We start from the raw sequence: 18,070 nt of genomic DNA, 5'->3' as shown, positions 1-18,070 counted from the left end.
AGAAGTGACGGATAATGAGTTGCACCGCCCTTGCTGGCTTTCTAAGTAAACCTTTTGCAGGCTACGCTATCAAATGTAGGGCACTCAGGTGCAAGCGTACGAGTGGCCATTCCACGCAGAGGAAGGAATATTGCGCGCTGCTGTTCATCGCCACTGGCCTGCAGCTCCCAGAGGTCGGTCGGACGTGAAGCATTCATTGGAATGACCTAGATCTCTGCTGTAGCAGCGGTGGCGTAGGTAGCAGCGGTGGCGTAGAGGTAGAACACCCGCCTCGCGTGCAAGAGGTCCGTGGTTCGAATCCCGGTGCCGGCAATTTTCCACCGGATTTAAAAAAAAAAGAAAAAAAAAGAAATCCGCGTGTTGATAAAATTGCATAAAGAGGCCTGGAGTGTGGCCTGATCCCGGTGACCAGAACCGGTAACGCACTCCCTCACCAGAGCAGGATTGGCCACCCTGGTGCAGTACTTGGACACAACCTGCTATATGAACAACACAATCAAACCCCGGCCCTCAGTCCCCAGCAGCTGCGAAGCAACTGACCACGGCGGCGGTCAGACCTGCGACGCTGCAGAGGGTGCTAAGAATCACTGGCTCCGGACAGGCCGCCATTGGAATATGAACCTGGCAACGTTTAACGCTAGAACGTTATCTAGTGAGGCGAGTCTAGCAGTGCTATTGGAGGAATTAGAGGGCAGTAAATGGGATATAATAGGGCTCAGCGAAGTTAGGAGGCCAAAAGAAGCATATACAGTGCTAAAAAGCGGGCACGTCCTGTGCTACCGGGGCTTAGAAGAGAGAAGGGAACTAGGCGTCGGATTCCTGATTAATAAGAATATAGCTGGTAACATACATGAATTCTATAGCATTAACGAGAGGGTGGCAGGTCTTGTTGTGAAACTTAATAAGAGGTACAAAATGAAGATTGTACAGGTCTACGCCCCTACATCCAGTCATGATGACCAGGAAGTCGAAAGCTTCTATGAAGACGTGGAATCGGCGATGGGTAGAGTGAAAACTAAATACACTATACTAATGGGTGACTTTAATGCCAAGGTAGGCAAAAAGCAGACTGGAGACAAGGCAGTGGGGGAATATGGCATAGGCACTAGGAATATCAGGGGGGAGTTATTGGTAGAGTTTGCGGAACAGAATAATATGAGGATAATGAATACCTTCTTCCGCAAACGGGATAGCCGAAAGTGGACGTGGAGGAGCCCGAATGGTGAGACTAGAAATGAAATAGACCTCATACTCTGCGCTAACCCTGGCATCATAAAAGATGTGGACGTGCTCGGCAAGGTGCGCTGCAGTGACCACAGGATGGTAAGAACTCGAATTAGCCTAGACCTGAGAAGGGAACGGAAGAAACTGGTACATAAGAAGCCGATCAATGAGTTAGCGGTAAGAGGGAAAATAGAGCAATTCCAGATCAAGCTACAGAACAGGTATTCGGCTTTAACTCAGGAAGAGGACCTTAGTGTTGAAGCAATGAACGACAATCTTGTGGACATCATTAAGGAGTGTGCAATGGAAGTCGGTGGTCTCTCCGTTAGGCAGGATACCAGTAAACTATCGCAGGAGACGAAAGATCTGATTAAGAAACGCCAATGTATGAAAGCCTCTAACCCTACAGCTAGAATAGAACTGGCAGAACTTTCGAAGTTAATCAACAAGCGTAAGACAGCTGACATAAGGAAGTATAATGTGGATAGAATTGAACATGCTCTCAGGAACGGAGGAAGCCTAAAAACAGTGAAGAAGAAACTAGGAATTGGCAAGAATCAGATGTATGCGTTAAGAGACAAAGCCGGCAATATCATTACTAATATGGATGAGATAGTACAAGTGGCTGAGGAGTTCTATAGAGATTTGTACAGTACCAGTGCCACCCACGACGATAATGGAAGAAAAAACAGTCTAGAGGAATTCGAAATCCCACAGGTAACGCCGGAAGAAGTAAAGAAAGCCTTGGGAGATATGCAAAGGGGGAAGGCAGCTGGGGAGGACCAGGTAACAGCAGATTTGTTGAAGGATGGTGGGCAGATTGTTCTAGAGAAACTGGCCACCCTGTACACGCAATGCCTCATGACTTCGACCGTACCCGAGTCTTGGAAAAATGCTAACATAATCCTAATCCATAAGAAAGGGGATGCCAAAGACTTGAAAAATTATAGACCAATCAGCTTACTGTCCGTTGCCTACAAACTATTTACTAAGGTAATCGCAAATAGAATCAGGAACACCTTAGACTTCTGTCAAGCAAAGGACCAGGCAGGATTTCGTAAAGGCTACTCAACAATAGATCATATTCACACTATCAATCAGGTGATAGAGAAATGTGCGGAATATAACCAACCCTTATATATAGCTTTCATTGATTACGAGAAAGCATTTGATTCTGTCGAAACCTCAGCAGTCATGGAGGCATTACGGAATCAGGGTGTAGACGAGCCATATGTAAAAATACTGAAAAATATCTATAGCGGCTCCACAGCCACCATAGTCCTCCATAAAGAAAGCAACAAAATCCCAATAAAGAAAGGCGTCAGGCAGGGAGATACGATCTCTCCAATGCTATTCACAGCGTGTTTACAGGAGGTATTCAGAGACCTGGATTGGGAAGAAATGGGGATAAAAGTTAATGGAGAATACCTTAGTAACTTGCGATTCGCTGATGATATTGCCTTGCTTAGTAACTCAGGGGAGCAACTGCAATGCATGCTCACTGACCTGGAGAGGCAAAGCAGAAGAGTGGGTCTAAAAATTAATCTGCAGAAAACTAAAGTAATGTTTAACAGTCTCGGAAGAGAACAGCAGTTTACAGTAGGCAGCGAGGCACTGGAAGTCGTAAGGGAATACATCTACTTAGGGCAGGTAGTGACTGCGGATCCGGATCATGAGACAGAAATAATCAGAAGAATAAGAATGGGCTGGGGTGCGTTTGGCAGGCATTCTCAGATCATGAACAGCAGGTTGCCATTATCCCTCAAGAGAAAAGTATATAATAGCTGTGTCTTACCAGTACTCACCTACGGGGCAGAAACCTGGAGGCTTACGAAAAGGGTTCTACTCAAATTGAAGACGACGCAACGAGCTATGGAAAGAAGAATGATAGGTGTAACGTTAAGGGATAAGAAAAGAGCAGATTGGGTGAGGGAACAAACGCGAGTTAATGACATCTTAGTTGAAATCAAGAAAAAGAAATGGGCATGGGCAGGACATGTAATGAGGAGGGAAGATAACCGATGGTCATTAAGGGTTACGGACTGGATTCCAAGGGAAGGGAAGCGTAGCAGGGGACGGCAGAAAGTTAGGTGGGCGGATGAGATTAAGAAGTTTGCAGGGACGGCATGGCCACAATTAGTACATGACCGGGGTTGTTGGAGAAATATGGGAGAGGCCTTTGCCCTGCAGTGGGCGTAACCAGGCTGATGATGAATGTAACAGTCCAACGCAAGGCAGGGCTGACAGTTCAGCCGATCACGTGAAGAGGCTTTCAGAAAGCATTGTCCTTAAATAGCTTGCGATGGTTGTGACCACAACGCCATTGGACGCGCCACTTAGGAGTTGGAAAGCCCGAATAGGATCCCCTCTCACACTCGCGTCATCGTGCTCCAAGTCAGCCCACTTGGAAATCATACATAAGCAATTTTATATTTCACAGGCTCACCATGAGGCTTGCGATTTCGCAATCTTAAACATGCCACCAAATTGGGTGAGAGCGGAACGTTGGAACTACATTGTCCCGTTCCCATCGGAGTACTATCGGCGTCAAATGAAAGTTGAACAGCGGAGCGCGTGGACCAAGCATAAGTGAAGATATAGTGCGCGCCGTCCAGTCATCACCATTGACAGGCGCGCACATACGGTTTGGCCGCACTGCGCGATCCCCCTCTAGTGAGATAATGTCGCTTCTATTCTGGTTCTTATAATTGAAAGGTAGAAAATGAAAAATAAAAATGAAGCTAGAATATTGCAGTTTACGGCGAGTCTTATCGCACAGATCGCCGAAACAACAAGCGCTGTCGGCGCGTAGAGCGGTGCGCGTTGTGCAGTTTGCACCGTCATCGCAAGGTAGATTCGCCCGCGCAGTTTGCAGCTTGCGCGCCACATTCGTTCTTTCGATCGGCAAATTTGCGCTGCGCGGCATCGCTGGCAGCCGGGACGGCGGCCGGCATGCCGAGCGCGTTGTGCCGGATGTGCGCGCCTGTCAATGGTGATGACTGGACGGCGCGCACTATATCTCTTTACTTATGCTTGGTCCACGCGCTCCGCTGTTCAACTTTCATTTGACGCCGATAGTAGATTAGTGACTGTGGCGTTGTGCTCCTGAGCACGAGGTCGCGAGTGCGATGCCGGTTTCGGCGGCCGCATTCTGTTTCAGGGAAGAATGCGATAGCGCTTGTGTGCCGAGCATTGCGCGCACGTCGATGAACGCTAGGCGGGTGAAATGGTTCCGAAGTCACCCGCTACGGTGTGCCTCATGAACAGGTTTTTTTTCCCGTCATACCCCGGAACCGTTTTCCATTATCCGCCATTCAGACGACACGAAAACTCAATGAAATCAGCTTCGAGTAGCTTTTGCTGTCATATTGTCTTGTAAGAGGTTTCGATGCGCACTCGGTGGTCAGAAATATCACCGTTTTCACCTACGCTATCTCTCATAGCACACGTAGCTTGATACGATGCAGCTGGTGACGCAATGACTATTGAACATTGATTACGATTACTTTGACCGACCCTTAGTTATTTACCGAGAAATACCACAATATACCGCCTGGTCTTAGGCAGGAGTTGGGGGACAAATGATTTATGATGCCACGCCTAACACTTGTACACTTGTAGTGGTCGTCGCCACTTTGTTTAGTGACGCACAGGTAATAGAATAGTATCTTTGACAGATTTGCAATACGTGTTACCTCACACAATGGCGTTATTTGACACGTCCTTGCTTACTAATGCTCTCACTGTAAGAAGTACTTGCTCAGGCGTGCATTTCTCTTTGCCATCCTCCTTTCATTTATTGACTCAGAGATGTATATGTATATATATAATATAAGCGATTGCTATTTGGGTAGGACACGTAGTGCGTATAGAACAGGGAGCCGGTGAGTGCCAAGAGGACGGCGCAAGCGTATGGTCGTTTACGCGTCAATTATTTCCTTCGCTGTAGTATTCGTATTCGTGCAATATCGCACTTTTGTTTAATGTAACACAGAAAGGAAGTAACTTGGGTTGCCATTTTGTCATGGAGAATAAATTCGTGAGATTAATTAGATATCTGTCATCAGACAGAGCAACATTGTTTTACTGTGAAGGAATGGTATCCTAAAGCAATCACCGAAACTTGCAGTCATTGTCTTGTCCATGACATAGCTAACGGCCTCGAGTAATATACAGCAACATGCCTGGCACATTAGGATAAAAGCTGTATTTTAAACAATCGACATACATAAAGAAAAAAAGCTATAGCTCTGTTCTCGTATACGGAGTTCCTTGTATACGAGGAACTAGGGAACACAACTGTCCGATCACCTAAAACTGAAAATTATTTTTCATCCATGAATAGCCGCCGCCGCACTGCAGGGCAAGTCACTTAGCTCCTTTACAAAATAAAATAAAGCCTTGTCCTGCAGGTGCCACTTTCGATTTCGATCGTGAATTTTCAATAAATGAACGATTTTTATGTGACATGTTCTAGCTGCGTTTGCCGGCTGTACGTATGCCACTGTATTGCACAAATGAGTAGAGAAATGTGCTAGAACCATTTTATGTCTGATCTCGGGCACCAATGTTCCGCTGGTTTACGTGAAGACCACTACCACCGATCTTTTCAATTACAGCGTCTTTTTTTTTCTTTTTTGCCACCTCCTCCTTTCCTCCCTCATCTTTTTTTCCCCACACCCCTTTCCCCGTGCAGTGCTGTTGAGGTGTCCTCCTGTGATAGACAGTTACGGCACTGCACTTATCTCTTCCATTCTCTCTAAAATCACTTCACACACACGCTAGAGCTTTGCCAAAAAGGGGCACATAGCCAGTGGCACACACCGAGTGGCACATATCGGGTGGCTCAAGAATGGGGTCCGCCAGAAAAAGCAGCTATCATGAGCAATTGCGTTAAGAGGTCCGCACAGTTTAAAGATTTTAAGAGCGGACACTATATAGTGCTAATGCAGGCTGGTTTATTAGCTAAAGTAAATTCTGGGGTTTCGCGTGCCAAACCACGATATGATTATCAGGCACGCCGTAGTAGGGGACTTGGGGTCAGTTCTAACCACCTGGATTTCTTTACCGTGCACGCAATGCGCGGTACACGGGTGTTTTTGCATTGCGCGACCATGTATATGCGGCCGCCATCGCCGGCATTCGATCCCGCAACCTCGGGCTTAGCAGTGCAACACAAAGCCACTACGCCACCACGGCGGGTCGAGGCTGGTTCGCAGGAGTGTGCATCAAGCGCGTTTAACTATTACACATGCGCAAGTATATCAGGGGGCGCTGTAACGTAAATCTGTTCCAAACTTTTCTATTCCAATTCTGCAATCAGCGCACCGCGATTGGTCAAAAAGGTCTTTGGACCACCCCCACTTCACCTGTCTGTCACGCGACGTCACGAAAACCGCAATACCTCCCTATCTGATATGACGTGTACACACTGATTATGCATAATTTGACTGAGCAAAAGAAAAATAGTTATTTTTGATTCGGCGCCTTTTTGCCATTAGCCCGCGGCTATTGGTCAAAAGTTTTCGGGCTGCACCCACTTCACCTCCTCTCACGCGACGTCACCAAACCGCAAAAACTTACCGCGTTAAAGTGACATGTATGCAATAAAGATACATTAATATGGCGAACAAAACTGAATTTTCTTCTGAATAGCCGCAGGCTGCCCCGTTCCGAAAGGAATAAAAGATGACTGCCGCCGATCGCTCCGGCACGGCTACTCGCCCCTGCCGGAGAGCATGGGTGTTTTCGGCCTGTAATAAAACTTTTTACGTGGCCGTGCAACGTTTTCGAGAACTTTGGGCGCGTTTAAACCTCGTTCTGCCAACTCTTCTTTGCTGAGGATCCGTTTTTGAGTCATTCTTAACCTTCCGTGGCTTGCCGCCGCGATTTTCGATCAGCCACCGCAAGCTATAAGTACGGGAAAACGGACCAATCGCAGACGCCGGCACCACCCTCTTCATCCGGTTATCGATATTCAGGGCAGTAGCTCGGCCCCATCGAATCCCTCTCCACTTGAGCATGCTCCTCGCCTCTTGTGAGCCAACTAGATAAGACAAGGCGCTCAGTGCAGGCAATGTTATTCATTTTTCAAACAAACAAAAGTGACCGCCTGTGAGCGAGGGGAGCGTTTGATTGGTTTGTTCAGATTACCCTGCTGGTGACCGCCCGACGCTTGCGTCGGCGGTTACGCAAATTTGACGTCAGGAGATTGCAATAAAACATATTGGAATAGTTTTACGTTATACGGCCCCTGGTCCAAAACATTTCTGCACCTTCGCCTGTCTGCCACGCGACGTCACGAAAACCGCGATAGCTCTCCATCTGATATGACGTGTATGCACTGATTATGCATCACTGGACCGCACAAAAGAAATATAGTTATTTCTCGTTTAACGCCTTTTCGTCCTTAGCCCTCGGCTATTGGTCAAAAGATTTTGGGATGCGCCCACCTCATCTCCCTGTCACGCGACGTCACAAATCCACGAAAACTCACTTCGTCAAAGTGACGTGTACGAGTTAAAGATGCGTTAATAGGCTGAACAAAATTGATTTTTTTCTAAATAGCCACAGGCTGCTCCGTTCCGACAGGAACAAAAGATGACTGCCGCCGATCGCTTAGGCACTGGCTACTCGCACCTGTCGGAGAGCATGGGTTTATTTGCGTATAATAAAAATTTGTGCGTGGACGTGTAACATATTCAAGCACTTTCGGCATGTCTAGGACCTCGCTCTGCCAACTCTTCTTTGATGAGAATCCGTTTTATCGGAAATATTGACCTTCCCTGTCACGCTGCCGCGATTTTCGACCAATGACCACAAGCTATGTAAGGGAAAGCGGACCAATCCTAGACGCGTGAACCAGCCTCTTCATCCAGTTATCTATTTTCAGTGCGCTGGCTGGGCCCCATGGGAACCCTCTCCAAATGAGCGTACTCCTAGCCTTCTGGCAGCCAATTACAAACGAAAAACCGCTCAATCTAGGCAATGCTATTCGTTTTGAAGGCCAAGATAAGTGACCTCATATAAACTAACAGGGCGTTTGATTGCGCTGTTGAGGCAACCCTGTGGGTCACCGCCCGATGCTGACGTCGGCGGTTACGCAAGTTTGACATCAGAAGATTGGAATAAAAACATATTGGAATAGTTATACACTATAAGGCCCCTGGCCCTGCAGTAGCCAGTCAAGAGGGACCTTGGCAGCGAATACTTTTTTCTTTCCGCCGCGAAACTCATGCCACTGGCGTTATGCGGAAGGGCGCGGTGACAGGCTTACGAGTAAGGCATTTCACACTTAGTGATTTCAATTAACGAATCAATTAATTATTTCACAACTTCTCTCTTTGCAACTTTCAACGAGATCTGTAGCATGCGTAAGGCAGACACAGAGGACCGGTCACATGTATTTCGCAGGCAACAGCAACGCTTACGAAGCTTAGCTGTTGCGCGACGGAGCCGTCACTGATGAGTGTTATTGTCAGTCTGTGAAGTGTCTCGTGGAAGGGTCGTGATGTTTGTGATCGCGTTGTGGCCTACAGTTTTGGTATCCGTCACGCGAGATTTGTGAAAATTTTGCCGACAGAAGTCGCGTAAGCAAATATAGCGTTAGAGCAATTCACTTTACAGCTGCAGGAATCGCGGAGGCCGGTCAGTTTTTATTCTTATTTATTTTAAAACCCGACTCGCACAATGTTCGCACATGTTCATTCATCTACAAAAGGCGTTGTGAACGTCTTTTATAAAGACAATAGCAATTGGCAAGTAACAAAAAACGAGGTTTAGTGTTTCATTATTGTTACCCTTTTGAGCTGTCAAATGCAGTGATTCGGAAACCACGTGACCAAATAAATACATACGATCCTTTTTTCTTAATTATATTTCATTCGAACCTAGATGAATGCCGGAAGATTCTTAGCCTCTGCTCCTTTAAGCCGAATTTCCACCGCTAAGCTGTTGTCGCCGTTGGAAGCGTTATGCTTCTGTGAGATTGTTTCCTATGTAGAAGTATGAAATATCACACTGGTTTAGCACCGTAAAATTTTATTGTTATCACCATTGCGTTTTTCAATGTGACAACTGTGAGCTACTCATGTTTTATTCTTGGAAACACATGAACTCCTAGGCAGTGCTTCAAAACAGTCACTGATGTGAAAGATATGACGCAACTTCACAATTTTTCATACTACTCATGACCAAAATAACTTTAGTAGCACTCTCTTCGATCACTGGGCGTTGATACTGAATCGAGTATTTACCGCTCCTGATGACGCATTCAGGTTTCCAGGCATCCTCCGTGCTTTCACAGCGGCGCTCGGGATGAAGGTATCCGGCACAAGAACTTCAAGAAGAAAAAAGCAACAGCAAAAGAAACGAGAGATTATGCCGCAATCAACAGCCCAAAAATACAGGGATACTCTTTGCAGGAATAAAATACGCCTCAAGTTTTGTTCAAGGCTCACTACCCCGCACTAATGGGTCATTTGTAAATATTTTAATACGCCTGCGTCCTTCTTTACAAGGACCACAATAAGCAAAATTCCAGCAGTGAAACAATTAACAAAGTAATGTTCTTTTTAAGCTGGCCTAAAGCCCATCAAAGCAGCGAGTATGTACCTAAAAAGTCCAAACTCCATTTTACGTGGTTTTTACGAAAGTCTACTTGGCAATTACTCAAGATGCAAATAAAAACGCTAGAAAAATCGTAGGAAATCGAGCGCAGGTGATGCGTTACGAATAAGCGAAGCAAAAAAGGAGAAGAAAATTTTCTTCCCCATAATAACACGGGAACGAATCGATGTCCCTCTGAGACGGACACCCTAAGTTTGGCGCTATTTCGCCAACCGCGGGATGGGTAATACTTGAATGAGTAAAGAGCAAGGCAAAATAGAACAGGACACAAGAAGAACACAAAGGACAGGTGCCGGTCTTATCATTTGTGTTCTTGTTCTTCTTCTGTCCTGGTCTATTGCGCCTTGCTCTTTACTCATTCAAGCATGAACCAAGTAGCCGAAGCAAGAGGTTTACTTGGGTAATACGTTGGCTGTTGAAACATGTCTGACTTTTACTGTAACTGTTTTTTTTTCTAAATATTTTCTGGTTTTTATTTCTTCTCGATAGCTCGGTTCTTGCATTTTTTATATATATTTAATTCAGAATAATTCTGTCACCGGCATCTTTCGGTGCATGAATTTTATTGTCTTACAACGCCAAAAGATCATGTGCCGGAAATGTTCTACATCGTCAAATATTTAACTCATTCTGTGGACTACACCTCACTTCTGAATTTGGGTTCCAATGAAAGTAATACAATAAAGCTCACACGTTACAGACATTATCTGTGGAAATTGAGAAAGACCAGGCTTCTGGTAGAGCCAGAGACGCAATGATGAATCGCAGTTTCCAGTTTCAATTTTGAAAGAACGTCAGTAACAATAAATGGTGAGGATGTCCTACGTCAGTATTGCCACGCATTACGCAGAGCTCGAGTGCACCGAGAAGACGTTTTTCGGTGAGGCGAAAAAAAAAAACAGCGAAGAAGCTCGGAGACTCACGTGGGGTCCACGCCAGGAAGCTCTTACTCAAGGTGACGGCGACAAAGAGGCAGGCTATACTCAGCACCAGAATAAGAAGCCCCCGACGAAGACAGGGTCTGAAAACTTGACACAAGAGCAGCGCCCTCGGAACTCCTTTCTCGGCCATAACCTCGCTGCTATGCTCGCCTTTCCTCATATTTCGGCAATCTCTCCTCGACCCTGGCTCGGCAGGCGCGCTCGAACACTGCGACATAGAATAGTTTGAGGGTTATCGGCGCAGGTTTCAACGACGAGTGAAAGGAGCCGCTCACCGTGGCCTTGTATCGAAGATGGGCCTGAAGTGTGGCACGCACCCACTGCCGAAAATCGGCGAAAAATCGGGTTGTAAAGGTAAATGCAATAGTAGCATAAATACGAAAAGGAGGCTAATTTGCAAATGGAAACCCCTTAAAGAGAGACCATGATGCAATATTGTGTAAAGAGAAGCTGCGCTGGACACAAATGCTGTTTTCCTGAACCTTCCTTGGTATAGGTACACGGGAACACCAGCAACTTTCATCACACCTTTGTGCCCTTTCGCCCCCCCCCCCCCTCCCTCTGCCGAGAAGCAGCATAAACCGCGCTGCCTCCGACCGGCCAATCGGCCTTTCTGCAAATAAAAGCTATCTTACTCCGTGCATAAATACTATGTGAATGCCGACACAAAGCACAATTTAACGTATATTGCAGTTGCACAGTGTCTACCCTCAATAGTAATCTCAAAATGCAGTGCATCGACACGGAGAATATTATAGGCTTTTGATATAAATGCTAGAAAATTATTGCATTTCTTAAAAGGAAAATGAATACCGCAGATACTCGTGGACGAATGAAGGAGGACGACGAACTCTCGCAGGAGCAGCACTCCATCTTATCGGGCATGACAACAGTTTTTCGGAATGTAATTAATGACAAGTTAATTGGTCGCGTTCTTATTCCATCAGTGAATTTATTTGCCTACAATGTTCTGAATCGACACGCGTTAAATAGTTAACTAAAATAATAAACTTTGATCATTTCCACGCTGTGAAGTAGCTACGCTGCATTCCCATAAACGTAGTCAATCTAAATAGACAAGGCAAAAAAAAAAGAAACAGAGTGCGTTGCTTGTTGCTTGAAGAAAAAAAGTGCAGTTTCGCAAGAACGACGAAGCATTGAAAGCGGTATAGCGAGTTTGAGTGAAGGAATGGCGCTCGAAGAACACGGGGGGGGGGGGGGGGGGGGCGACACGTTGGTGCAAGACAGCACGAGAGGGAACGTCTGCCACGCAGCAGAAACAGCACCCCTATCAGGCGCCTCACACTGCTGGCGTGAGGCGGAGTGCCTCCACTGGTGTGGCAGGCGTGGAACTTCAATAACCCTTATACCTCAATGCCGCACGAGATGACAGCAAATGGAAAACCGTGAGCAATCGTAGCTTGAAGTGTACTGGGCGTTGTACTCGGACCACCGTTCGCACGACGGTGTGGTGTGCACACGGCTGCAGAGCAGGGACTCTATAGTGGTTGTACGCACAGTGATCACCCCGGCATGAGGGACACACGATTCGTACCTTGCTCTATACGGCAGAGCCAATTGAGCGGATCGCGAGGGTACACTTAAGCTCGCAGTTTTACCTGAACCACCTGGATTGACCCACATGCATCAACCAAGGCATGCACATACAGAAATACATTCAACAAGAGCGGCCACTCGGTGAAAAACTGGCAGCAGGAAAGATGTCGCGCCAGGTGTTCACGGCTTTCCTTAGCTGATGCAAGCATCGGAAAAAGAAGAACGTGAAATGAAGTTAACTCACAATGCTCCTCGTTTTCTTTTCTGCTAGATGTACCAAGTTTGGCGTATAGATATAGGTGACACTTTGCGGCTTATTTTCCTTGCGTCATCTAGCAGCAAGCCAATGACACGACAGATGCATGCGCCATGCAGAAGTCACGCCACCGAAGCAACCAAGGCCGGCTGCCCACGTGAGCGTTCGCCTGTTGAGCGACCAGTCTGTCGTCTGTCTTTTGATTTTATTAAGCTGAAAGTCTTAGACGGCTAATGGCTGTAAAGAAATGACCGCCCGTCGTTACGGCAACAAAATCCAAGCGCGTGCGCCAGTATTTCTTTGTTACCAATAAAAAAGAAGAGCTCGATTTTTTCTGCTCGCGTTAAACGGACGCCCTTCTACATAACCTATGTGGTGACAAAAGTAGGTGCGTCTGGATTTGCCGGTTTTGTTATTTGCCGAGCAATGTAAGTTTGTCTTGTGATGTTTTGAGGACAATAAGTATGCCGGCGAGTACTTTAAAAGAATCTGTTGTTGAAAGTTAGCGGTGTGTGTTTGTCTTATTTGGATTTCCGTGTCCCTCTCATACTGCCTACGCTACGAAAAATTAGAAGGCACCTTATACAGGCTGTGCCGACTATCGTGCACCAAGATTTAAAAATATTGAACTTCCACCTAGCTGGACAAAACCAAGACATAGTTGTGGGCCGTCGCTTGGAGATAATGAGAGTGTTTTGCATTCCACCTAATTACATAATTAGTCTTATTTAACGAACTTCTCAAATATAATATAGCTAGACGAAAAATGTCATTAAGAAAATTGTAGAGCAATATGAAAAAATCTCGATACAGCTTTCTGCTGTTCAATACGTGCGACATAACAGTGTTCTTCCGAGCGTGAAAGAAGCCAGAGAATACATCAAAATTGAGCGCTACTGGCCGCTCGAGGCACTTTGCGAGTATTCGCGGGCTTCTTTCACGCTTGCACAATAACTTTTATGTATGTCTAATCAGAATGAACAGTAAGCGCCAGGCTATGTCTACTTTATCTATCTTTCCCTTTTTTTTTCGGGGGGGGGGGGGGAGGCGAGGTGCTTTTAAATGCCGCCGCTTTTGCTTCGGCCTCAAAGCATGCACCGTCGAGGTGAGACTCCTGCAACGTCGCTGGCGATGCTCTCCTGGACGCGTGCTTTGTGAGACACCTTTAGCACCACCCTACGACTTGCCATCACGTTGAATGCTTGGCCATATGGCGAAAATGCCAATTTTTCTACAGCACTCTAGGCTGTTTTCACTGCAGGTGATTTGTGGTCGTTGTTCGGACAATGCTTTCCGACACAAAGACGGTGAAATCGGGATGGGTAGCGTGGCGTCATAATCACGTTGTTGGGCGCCATTCTCCTGCCACAGGGGCCATAATACACATGCCTCCTCAGCGATTCTGTCGACCTACTGAAATGTGGTTGATTCTGCACTTTGATGAAGCGTCTGACTGTCGGCTACTGGCGCTAAAGCCGTCTCTCATTCATGGTTACAAGATCGACAAAGGCTAAACTGGTCAAAGACACGCATGTAGAGAAGGTTTACCATGGGGTGCATGGCCTTTATAGGGCGAAGTTGCCGCACTGCAACGCAGCTTTGGCTCCGATGCATATATATATATATATATATATATATATATATATATATATATATATATATACATACATACATACATACATATATATATATATATATATATATATATATATATATATATATATATATATATATATATATATATATATATATATATATATACTTGAACCGGCTCACTGACTTCCAACAAATTGTTTTTCACTTTGACATTTACAACAAAAATGCATTCAAGATTGCATGCGTGTGTGTGTGAATTTTGCGAAGCCGGTCACATGGTAGACCTAGAGAGGGGAGGGAAGAGCTTAAGGAAGCGTGTATATATGTAGATGTATGTATATAGTATCTGTGAAACATAGAATCGCAGGATCCGGCACAGAAATAGTTAAAAGAATAGAAGCACGTAGGAAAAATAACAGGATTTTTTACTGCCCTTGCGGCCGGGGTCCACACACACACACAAACACCTATGTATGTATGTATGTATGTATGTATGTATGTATGTATGTATGTATGTATGTATGTATGTATGTATGTATGTATGTATGTATGTATGTATGTATGTATGTATGTATGTATGTATGTATGTATGTATGTATGTACGTATGTATGTATGTACGTATGTATGTATGTATGTATGTATGTATGTATGTATGTATGTATGTATGTATGTATGTATGTATGTATGTATGTATGTATGTATGTATGTATGTATGTATAACGGCACGTGCATGCTTGAGGGGCGCACACGAAGTAATCTTTCCGCTGTTTTCGAGCATCGCGGCGCTCGTTGATGCTGGCACCCAGCCCCTTTTCAACATCCTGAAAAGTGTCTCCATGGAACGATCTGGGTGTTTGTGGCGCGTGAAAAATATACCTGAGTGCAGACTGGGCGTCGTAGGTTTGGCTCGCCTGGTTTGTAGTGGTCGTTGACATCTTTATTTCTAGTCTCGATGACAAGGAAGCGAATTCGGGTGGTAGTCTTTGCAGGCGGCGGCTGCTTCTAGCTGTGGGAGCTGTGGCTGTCCGTAAGGTGCAAGAAGTGACGGCGGAACCTCGGGGGCGAAGTTACATTTACGTAGCACTAGTAATGTCACGGGCGAAAAAATAGATACAGCCAAGAGTCCACGTCTTTACCGGAAACAGACAACGAAACACGATCTCCTCTTCTTCCAACCTTTCAAGCGTCTAAGTGCCACAACGGATGGCCCATATGCCATGGCATGTGTCAATGTATATATCCACAGATATACTTTTAGTGACAGATTACGTATTCCTCGGCATTTGAATTGCTTTTATTCAGCCAGGTACAGGTAACCAGTTACGGTATTCAACAGAGAAGCTGTTAAGAGTGATGCCGCTTTTTTTACTTGATTTTGACTGCCCCGATGTAGGACGCCGGCAGTCGTGTAACGTTACAGCCTCGTGTTCAGAGAGCCCCATATACAGAGAGCCAAGCCAGGGAGCTCGGTGTGCGTTCTTTATTTCGATATGGGCAGACATTACGTTGGGTTGTGTATAACATCGTTAAAAGAAATAGCCGGGACGAGATTCCTGAGGCTCGCCTCTTCACAATGCGCCCTTTGGCAGTATTAAATTATCTCGCAAGGTTTAAACGTGTCTAACGAATCTGCTCCTGTCTTGTGTCTCGTTTTTTTTTTTTGCCGTGCTACTATCTTACGGCGTTTCCCAACGCCTTACCTCTGCCACGCTGGTCACGAAACCCACGTTGCGCCTTGCACCAGTTTCAATCCCTTCTGCTGGATGGAACAGGCGTGCACTGCATGCTGCACAATCGAACTAATTTCAGCTGGAGAAGAGTAAAAGGCTTAAAATCAGAAAACACACAACAAACATTTTTCGGCCTTTATATTTATTGGACGTTTGACGGATTATTGACACAACCACAGGTCTTAATTTGCAATAATAAAGGCAAAACAGGGTCACAGCGACAAGCTTGGTGGCGCCAGCCGACGCGCGGCTTCAAAGAGGATGCTGATAATACTCACCTTTTCATCTTCTACATCCGACTTTTGCGCGTTTGCATTCGCCGAAACATGGCGTGAACATTTGCTTATTCGCCTAAGCATGACCGCGTACGTTAAAAGCATCCCCAATTGCAGAAAAGCCAACTTCCCTGTTGCGCTGCTACTCGCCGACTTTCTGCCAGTTGGCAGCATTCAATCACTCTCTTCTGTTTCACAGGACATGCTTTGTTCCTGCGTATCAGCTTCACTTATTCCGCGCGGCCGCTTCCACACACGTATTTGTGAAACGCCACAGCGGGCACCGCGGGCGCCGCCTAAGCGATATCGCTCACCGAACTACGCCTTAGATACGAAGCATTCTTATGGACGTTGGTGCGTCTGTGCGTATAGTGAAAGTAAGTTGTGCAGTAGAATTAACCGCGGAAACGGGTGCTGTCGTCATTATATTGCCCATGGGCGATATGGAACGGCTAATTCTATATACATAAAAAGGCAGCACAACGTGATTACACAATGCAGAGCAGTGCGAAAATAAAAACCATGCAGTCGAAAGCTGGGCGTTTCCGATCATTGGGACTACAAAGTGTACAGCGAAATCATAGCAACTGCTTGTACTACAATCTTGGTTTGTTTGCGCAAGCTTTGAGACTCCCGTCTGAGCAGGCGCATCATGTGCTATCGGTGGCTCCGCTTGACATGAGATGATGTTCGAGCCTGCAGTCATGACTTTAGTCACGTTTCTCGGTTCCCACCCTGGCCGCCCATTGCATGCACATTGAAACCTCTGGTGACTAGCTGCTTTAATGAATGCAAAGACCATTTAGTGATCACAAGATGTTGTGCCAAGCGTTGCAACTGGGCTTGCCAGTGGCTTTAAGGAAGATCGCAGATTTGGTTTTTACTGCAAAGCTAGCTGTCACATCACAAAATACTTATATCCGAGTAAGTCCTAGCCCGCACGCTACTGGTAAGGAACACGAAAGTGGAATCGGAGAAAACATGAGGCGAAGTGCACAATTTACCAATCAGTCTTTTATCTCAACCCCCCTTTCATTTTATTTTCCAGCAGCCTGCGTAGTACAAATTTCCGAGAAATTGAAGGCTAACTTATCCCTTTACAATCGTTGTAAACTGAAACATACAAAACAATAAAGTTTATACTCTAATGGAAATTCGTATTGCGTATATTTGGGTGTTGCGAAAAGTGTATGACGGATACAGTGAATAACACTGCTCTGCTTTAGCGCAGAATAAGGTCGAATATACCACACATTCGGAACGATACTAAGGATATATAAAGTGGTGTTTAGAAAACGTATAATACAAGGGTACGCTCTCTACCACAATGGCAAGGTCCTTTCCAAGCTTAAAAAAATTAAGACACTTGAGTATCCTTATGTGATTCAAATGTGAAAGCATTATAACTTAGTTATCACCGTTAAAGACTTCTTAAATAATGCAAGCTGTTTGCGTTACTTTCTTCGCTTTCCTTTCTCTGCATCCATTCATCATCAGACCGCGACCATTCAGATCGCATCGCCAAGTAGCTACGAGTTGATATTGTGATTACTTCTTTATGCCACACTGACACACACGCGACTATCTACGTAAACTTCATATAAGTTCTTTTTTTCACATTCATAGATCACAGGTTACTACACTTTACTCACGTTAATCCACGTTGCTCCAATTTCTACCACCCTTAATTCACTTTACTCCACCTTGCTATAATTTTTGCCACCCTTAATGCAGTTTAATTCAGCTTCATTCACTTTACTTCACCTTAATTCACTTTAGTCCACCTTAGGTCACCCTACTCTAACTTGTACTAACTTCAATTCACTTTACCTAATTGTAATTAACCTTAATTCAGTTCAGTT

General features: G+C 45.5%; 1 protein-coding gene across 1 annotated transcript in view; it reads right to left on the bottom strand.

Annotated features, from left to right (window-relative positions):
* LOC135912879 (endothelin-converting enzyme 2-like) overlaps window positions 1–11,101 on the bottom strand; it is a 219,294-nt gene extending 208,193 nt beyond the window's left edge. Inside the window, exons 1-3 of the mRNA XM_065445457.1 lie at window positions 11,069–11,101; window positions 10,776–11,001; window positions 9,480–9,562 (exon numbers count right to left, since the gene is read on the bottom strand). Of these exons, the coding sequence (XP_065301529.1) occupies window positions 9,480–9,562; window positions 10,776–10,953 (261 nt within the window). The 5' untranslated portion in view covers window positions 10,954–11,001; window positions 11,069–11,101. The remainder of the gene's footprint in view (window positions 1–9,479; window positions 9,563–10,775; window positions 11,002–11,068) is intronic.
* Between the last annotated feature and the right edge of the window lie 6,969 nt (window positions 11,102–18,070).

This window comes from Dermacentor albipictus, chromosome 1 (assembly GCF_038994185.2).
Source record: "Dermacentor albipictus isolate Rhodes 1998 colony chromosome 1, USDA_Dalb.pri_finalv2, whole genome shotgun sequence".
In the NCBI taxonomy this organism is placed as follows: Eukaryota; Metazoa; Arthropoda; class Arachnida; order Ixodida; family Ixodidae; genus Dermacentor; species Dermacentor albipictus.
Note: the sequence above shows the minus strand (reverse complement) of the source record. Positions and strands in the feature narration are given on the sequence as shown.